Genomic DNA, 7,500 nt, shown 5'->3' with positions numbered 1-7,500 from the left:
CATGTTGAACGGGTAGTGTGTGTTTGTTGAGTGTGTGTGTGTGTGTGTGTGTGTGTGTACTCACGTGTAGTGTGTGAGCTTGCTGAGGTCGTTGTGCATGTTGAACGGGTAGTGTGTGTTTGTTGAGTGTGTGTGTGTGTGTGTGTGTGTACTCACGTGTAGTGTGTGAGCTTGCTGAGGTCGTTGTGCATGTTGAACGGGTAGTGTGTGTTTGTTGAGTGTGTGTGTGTGTGTGTGTGTGTACTCACGTGTAGTGTGTGAGCTTGCTGAGGTCGTTGTGCATGTTGAACGGGTAGTGTGTGTTTGTTGAGTGTGTGTGTGTGTGTGTGTGTGTACTCACGTGTAGTGTGTGAGCTTGCTGAGGTCGTTGTGCATGTTGAACGGGTAGTGTGTGTTTGTTGAGTGTGAGTGTGTGTGTGTGTGTGTGTGTACTCACGTGTAGTGTGTGAGCTTGCTGAGGTCGTTGTGCATGTTGAACGGGTAGTGTGTGTTTGTTGAGTGTGTGTGTGTGTGTGTGTACTCACGTGTAGTGTGTGAGCTTGCTGAGGTCGTTGTGCATGTTGAACGGGTAGTGTGTGTTTGTTGAGTGTGTGAGTGTGTGTGTGTGTGTGTGTGTACTCACGTGTAGTGTGTGAGCTTGCTGAGGTCGTTGTGCATGTTGAACGGGGAGTGTGTGTTTGTTGAGTGTGTGTGTGTGTGTGTGTGTACTCACGTGTAGTGTGTGAGCTTGCTGAGGTCGTTGTGCATGTTGAACGGGTAGTGTGTGTTTGTTGAGTGTGTGTGTGTGTGTGTGTGTGTGTGTGTACTCACGTGTAGTGTGTGAGCTTGCTGAGGTCGTTGTGCATGTTGAACGGGTAGTGTGTGTTTGTTGAGTGTGTGTGTGTGTGTGTGTGTGTGTGTACTCACGTGTAGTGTGTGAGCTTGCTGAGGTCGTTGTGCATGTTGAACGGGTAGTGTGTGTTTGTTGAGTGTGTGTGTGTGTGTGTGTGTACTCACGTGTAGTGTGTGAGCTTGCTGAGGTCGTTGTGCATGTTGAACGGGTAGTGTGTGTTTGTTGAGTGTGAGTGTGTGTGTGTGTGTGTGTGTACTCACGTGTAGTGTGTGAGCTTGCTGAGGTCGTTGTGCATGTTGAACGGGTAGTGTGTGTTTGTTGAGTGTGTGTGTGTGTGTGTGTGTGTGTGTGTGTGTACTCACGTGTAGTGTGTGAGCTTGCTGAGGTCGTTGTGCATGTTGAACGGGTAGTGTGTGTTTGTTGAGTGTGTGTGTGTGTGTGTGTGTGTACTCACGTGTAGTGTGTGAGCTTGCTGAGGTCGTTGTGCATGTTGAACGGGTAGTGTGTGTTTGTTGAGTGTGTGTGTGTGTGTGTGTACTCACGTGTAGTGTGTGAGCTTGCTGAGGTCGTTGTGCATGTTGAACGGGTAGTGTGTGTTTGTTGAGTGTGAGTGTGTGTGTGTGTGTGTGTGTACTCACGTGTAGTGTGTGAGCTTGCTGAGGTCGTTGTGCATGTTGAACGGGTAGTGTGTGTTTGTTGAGTGTGTGTGTGTGTGTGTGTGTGTGTACTCACGTGTAGTGTGTGAGCTTGCTGAGGTCGTTGTGCATGTTGAACGGGTAGTGTGTGTTTGTTGAGTGTGTGTGTGTGTGTGTGTACTCACGTGTAGTGTGTGAGCTTGCTGAGGTCGTTGTGCATGTTGAACGGGTAGTGTGTGTTTGTTGAGTGTGAGTGTGTGTGTGTGTGTGTGTGTACTCACGTGTAGTGTGTGAGCTTGCTGAGGTCGTTGTGCATGTTGAACGGGTAGTGTGTGTTTGTTGAGTGTGTGTGTGTGTGTGTGTGTGTACTCACGTGTAGTGTGTGAGCTTGCTGAGGTCGTTGTGCATGTTGAACGGGTAGTGTGTGTTTGTTGAGTGTGTGTGTGTGTGTGTGTGTGTGTACTCACGTGTAGTGTGTGAGCTTGCTGAGGTCGTTGTGCATGTTGAACGGGTAGTGTGTGTTTGTTGAGTGTGTGTGTGTGTGTGTGTGTGTGTGTGTACTCACGTGTAGTGTGTGAGCTTGCTGAGGTCGTTGTGCATGTTGAACGGGTAGGTTTCTCCCAGGTGCACCAGCTTCTCCAGAGCCTCGTAGATGAAGATGATGCATATGAGTGATGCAAACGCTTCCTCCGTGAAGCGCGTGATATAGCACACCAGTGAGCTGGCATCCGTGGCAACCAGCAAAATACAGAGGAAGGCCGTCCACAGCCCGATACACACCCGCAGAGAGAGGTAGGACAGCCCGTATTCCCTGAAGACACACACACACACACACACACACACATCCTGCAACCTTACACTTCCACAACACAATAACACACTGTACACTCCTCCATTAAATAAACACCTGTCTCACTCAGGTTTTGGAAGGATCGAGGCATACATGATGTGAATTCATAGTGATATGTTACATGACAACTAAACTCACTTGCAGAACTTGAAGAGGATCTTCTCAAAGACCAGGACAGGACCGGTGCTGCCCAGGATCGTGAGAGGCTGCCCAGCAAACAGAGAGTACGCGATGCCCGTCATGGAGGCACCAAACAGAGACTCTATTGCACTCTGAGAGAGGCACAGAGACAGAGATCAGGGGATATGCTTTACTGCAGTATGTGTGTGTGTGTGTGTGTGTGTGTGTGTGTGTGTGTGTGTGTGTGCGCATATATATATATATATATGTGTGTGTGTGAGTGTGCGCGTGTATATATGTGTGTGTGTGTGTGTGTGTGTGAGTGCGCATGTATATATATATGTGTGTGTGTGTGTGTGAGTGCGCATGTATATATATATATATGTGTGTGTGTGTGTGTGTGTGTGTGTGTGTGTGAGAGAGAGTAAGTAAGTGTGTGTGAGTGCGTGTGTGAGAGAGAGTAAGTGTGTGAATGTGTGTGTGTGAGAGTAAGTAAGTGTGTGTGTGTGTGTGTGTGTGTGTGTGTGTGTGTGTGAGAGAGAGTAAGTAAGTGTGTGTGAGTGTGTGTGTGCACATGTATATATATATGTGTGTGTGTGTGAGAGAGTAAGTAAGTGTGTGTGAGTGTGTGTGTGAGAGAGAGAGTAAGTAAGTGTGTGTGTGTGTGTGTGTGTGTGAGAGAGTAAGTAAGTGTGTGTGTGTGTGTGTGTGTGTGTGTGCAGCCCGTACTATGCGGCCCTCTGTTGCCTCTCCCAGCAGGCCTCCGAAGGTGATGACAGGAGACATGCATGCACAGTAGAGGAAGAGGAAGGACGCCAGACACTGCAGGCTGACAGCGTCCGTGTAGTCAGACAGGTAGTGAGGAGCTTTACGCTTCACGTCCAGGATTAAGCCTCCGAAAAACCTGCCGAACCCAACACCCACACATCAGCACCTCCTCTACCAGGGAGGAATGCGCAGTGCTAACGTTTAGCCAAGCCTGGCATCTGCCCCCTTCTACCCAAAGCACTGTCGCAACCTCTCTAATGGCAAATAAATGGAAAAGATTCACTTTAAGACCATTACAAGCAGGACATTGGGAAGAATCCACGGCGCCGTTGAGGCTAAGGAAGTGACAGCCATGAAGATACAGAAGACACGATAGATGAGGCCAAGACAGCTAAACGCGTACTGTCCACAAGTAACACTGAGAGTCCTGTGAGATATCCTTCCATAATAGAGTCACACAGGATTAAATAAAGGGATGTTTGCACTGGGAAGTTTGTCTCCTGGTACTTGGTAAGGGGAGAGTTGGAGATGGAGTTTGTGGAGGCTACAAACTGGGAAACGATGCACCTTTCAGAATCTAAAACAAGTGTCACCTTTAGAAAGAACAACATTTAAATAAGAACTATTTACTACCATGAAGTCTAATGAATGAATGAAGTCTAATGGATGAGTGTGAGGTCAAGTGAACTGAGAAGGAGATTTACAGAACTGTTGGCTTGTTCTGCCTGGGTGAGGAGGGCAGCTGAACGAGGAGCAGATTTAGCACCACACAGGAGAAAGATTTAGAGCAAGCCAACAAAAGGTGACAAGAAGACTAGAGAAATGTAGAAACTGAGAAGCTCTCAGACAGAGCATCATTTTCCCAAATAAGGCAGATACACACACACACGAGCACACTCACACACGCACGCACACACACATGCATGTGCACACACACACGCACACGCATGCATGCGCACAAACACACACGCACTCACTTTCCTGTGCGCTGTAGCTCAGGTCCACTGTGACCATGCTCTTCATCCTCTCCGAGGTCAGTCACTCCGTTTGGTAACGGAGGAATTTTCCTTTTCTCCTGGATAATTACATCATCACACCATCAGCTTTACACTCATAACCCCGTCCTATATTTACAGTTACAGAAATACTTGTGTACGAGAAACCCCCTTAAGAAAATTATTTGTGCTTATTAATCTACTCTTCTCTTGAAATAAGGCTTTCCCACATCAAACCACGATCAAACAGGAACATGTTCCGATTCAGGGTTCAGAGGACACGCAGGGCCAGACCTCGCACCCACAGCTCAGCTTTTCAAATGCACGCATCCCTCCCCGGGCAGCGTGTCCCCCAGCCTCACCTGAGACGGCACGTTCTTGGGGGGCTCAATTCTGATGGTAGGGTCCCACTCTCCTGGGGGTAGCACTGTCACCTGGTCCAAAAACTCATCGATGCCAGCGACCAGGTCGCTGCGGTCCTTAGCCTTATATGCCACGTCGTGGAACACCTGGGGGGCGGGTAAACAGGGCACTCGGGTGAACAAGTGCAGAGACCGAACGCAAACCTGCGGAGCGGCCCAGGCTGGCCCTGAACGCACTGACCTCGTCCGTCATGAGCGTGGCAATGGAGCGACCGATCTCGTGGTACTGCGGCCCTTTCCCCAGTGGACCCAGCAGTATAAACAGAAACCTGGAGAATGAGCACATGGTAGAATCACAATCTGATTTATTGGACAAGTGTGTTCACACACACACACACACACACACACACACACACACACGGAAATCGGTTCTGGCATTGGAGACTCTCAAACGATACAGACTTTACAGTAATAAATACAGTATTCTAAACAGACAATACACAATATACAAGCAATAAACAGATTATATCCAAGCCAAACAATATACATAAAGTGTGGTAGTGCTAACAGCAATAATGCACTCAAATAGGTATGAAAGTGTGATGTGTGAATATTTGTACAGTACAGGATTTGTACTGTAGATGTGAAGCAGGCTGTAATAACTATCTGAGGAAACACGAGTATCTGGAGCGTAGCAGACGCTGTTTGGTAGCTGTTCTTGAGGGAGGGAGCTTGAGGACAGAAACTGATCCTGTCTGGAGGTTTTGGACCACAAGGTTCTGCAATGCCGGAGGAGAGAAGTTGGGAAAGGTTGAACCCAGGGAGGGAGGAATCTGGAATCGGGAATCTAATCCTGGAATGTTAACCTTCCCTGCTCTGTTCTTACTGTCCGCTGCCATCTGTTCTAATCCTGGCGGCTCTAAACCCAACTGTGATGGATTTCGTGACTGCAGTGTGGACCTGGGCCCGCAGCTCCTGAGACACACCGAACTGCCTCAGCTGCTGCAGAATCGTCTGCTGGGGCTTCTCGAGGATGGAGTCGACATCTCCCTGTTCAGATCTTGGGAGATGGTAGCTCCCAGAAACTTGGTCTCCACGGATGGATATTGTGAGCGAGAGAAGCGCTGACGGGTGTCTACGCGGTGACGGGTGTCTACGCGGTGACGGGTGTCTACGCGCTGACGGGTGTCTACGCGCTGACGGGTGTCTACGCGCTGACGGGTGTCTACGCGCTGACGGGTGTCTACGCGCTGACGGGTGTCTACGCGCTGACGGGTGTCTACGCGGTGACGGGTGTCTACGCGGTGACGGGTGTCTACGCGGTGACGGGTGTCTACGCGGTGACGGGTGTCTACGCGCTGACGGGTGTCTACGTGGTGACGGGTGTCTACGTGGTGACGGGTGTCTACGCGCTGACGGGTGTCTACGTGGTGACGGGTGTCTACGCGCTGACGGGTGTCTACGCGGTGACGGGTGTCTACGTGGTGACGGGTGTCTACGTGGTGACGGGTGTCTACGTGGTGACGGGTGTCTACGTGGTGACGGGTGTCTACGTGGTGACGGGTGTCTACGCTCATTTCTCTGCTGAACAGCTGGGAGCTTGGAGGGGCAGTCGCTGGTGTGGAGGGAGGAGAGCAGTAAAGAGAGGACACCTCCCTGGAGAGGACAACAGTTAACTGTCTGTAGTCCAGAAAGGACTTCCCTAATGGTGTTGAATGTTTCGCTTATGTCTCTGGATAGTCAAGGTCTTGCAGGATGTAGTGTTGTCCAATAATGATGACTGATGAATATCCCCTGATGACTGTCCCATGATGATGTCACTGATGACTGTCTCATGATTACTGTCCCAGGATGAGTGTCCACTGATGACTGCATCATCTACTGACCTGTTTGCCCAGTAAGGCATCCAGGGGGTCCAGCAGGAGTCCTGTAATGTTCCCGTCATAGCAACAGGCCTGCGGTCATTCAGTCCTGTGGTGGGGGGGGTGGGCTTCTTGGGGACCAAGATAATTGTGGGTCGTATGAAGCAGGAGGGGACCTGGACAGTTGTCTAGGACGTAAGCACTAGCAACCTAGCTGGGGCCAGTGGTCTTAATTCAAATGGCCATAAAAGTGCCAGTGCTATAACTGGGAGGCCATCGGGGAGGACCAACATACTTCTCCTACTCCTCATTCACTCTCAGCCAGCACATGTAGTTGAAGTTTAGTTTGATGAAGGGTGGTTCTGTAAGAAGATGGCTGGAGATATCCAAGCTACTGTAACCGAATCTGGGCCTGCGCCAATCATTAAATACACAATAAGAAGTCAGACTGACCAGAGCCCTGGAAGCATCCTCAGTCATGTTTGATGGTCAGTGCCCCCTAGTGGCACTAACAGGAATTGTCAGTATGTCCTTAACCCAATCAGGCCTAACAATCACACAAATTTGGTCTGCATGTTCTTCAGCGGAGTGATTTCAGCAAGCGGTGTATGGCCCCGGCTCTCACCGGGTGGTGATGGGGACCTCAGCCAGGCCGTTGAGAAGCACAGCAGGGGAGAGGCGCACGAACGCCACCACTGGTTTCTCCAGGAACTCCAGCTCCCCAACCAGGATGTTGGAGGCTTCAGCTCCTGGTGGGATCTTCTTCATGAAATGGAGATCTATCTGCAGATTTCAACCAAGCTGGAGTTACATCACTGACAACGCCAACGCACTTTTTTTTAACGTTGCTTTTCTGCAGAGTAGAATTACCAGAATTTCCCCAGCAGTGATGTTACGCATTCTTACTGTAGAGCTCGGAGTGTGTGTCAGACGGCTGAGGTCTGAAGAGTGTACCTTGCTGAAGTCCACTGTGCTGTTCTCACGACTGCTTTCATTTCTGGCCTCTGTGCAGGAGGGCTGTGACTGAGGGGACACTGGCTGACCTGAGAACAGCACACACCGCTCCACAAACTCAG

The 7,500-nt window shown here is 50.0% G+C and overlaps 1 protein-coding gene across 8 annotated transcripts in view; it reads right to left on the bottom strand.

Annotated features, from left to right (window-relative positions):
* The window catches only part of slc4a10a (solute carrier family 4 member 10a), a 30,707-nt gene that overhangs the window by 9,806 nt on the left and 13,401 nt on the right, over nucleotides 1-7,500 (bottom strand). For 6 of the 8 annotated variants that reach the window (XM_081708028.1, XM_081708030.1, XM_081708027.1 and 3 more), the window contains 8 exons: nucleotides 7,295-7,467; nucleotides 7,050-7,207; nucleotides 4,804-4,891; nucleotides 4,563-4,709; nucleotides 4,183-4,280; nucleotides 3,167-3,341; nucleotides 2,456-2,589; nucleotides 2,033-2,278 (listed from right to left, as the gene is read on the bottom strand). In XM_081708028.1, coding sequence (XP_081564154.1) covers nucleotides 2,033-2,278; nucleotides 2,456-2,589; nucleotides 3,167-3,341; nucleotides 4,183-4,280; nucleotides 4,563-4,709; nucleotides 4,804-4,891; nucleotides 7,050-7,207; nucleotides 7,295-7,467 — 1,219 coding nt within the window. The remainder of the gene's footprint in view (nucleotides 1-2,032; nucleotides 2,279-2,455; nucleotides 2,590-3,166; nucleotides 3,342-4,182; nucleotides 4,281-4,562; nucleotides 4,710-4,803; nucleotides 4,892-7,049; nucleotides 7,208-7,294; nucleotides 7,468-7,500) is intronic. The other 2 variants (XM_027018290.3, XM_027018289.3) reach the window with 1 other exon arrangement.

This window comes from Electrophorus electricus, chromosome 26 (genome assembly GCF_041902795.1).
Source record: "Electrophorus electricus isolate QZ-2024a chromosome 26, ASM4190279v1, whole genome shotgun sequence".
Taxonomy (NCBI): Eukaryota; Metazoa; Chordata; class Actinopteri; order Gymnotiformes; family Gymnotidae; genus Electrophorus; species Electrophorus electricus.
The sequence above is the reverse complement of the archived record's forward strand: the minus strand, read 5'-3'. Positions and strand labels throughout refer to the sequence as shown.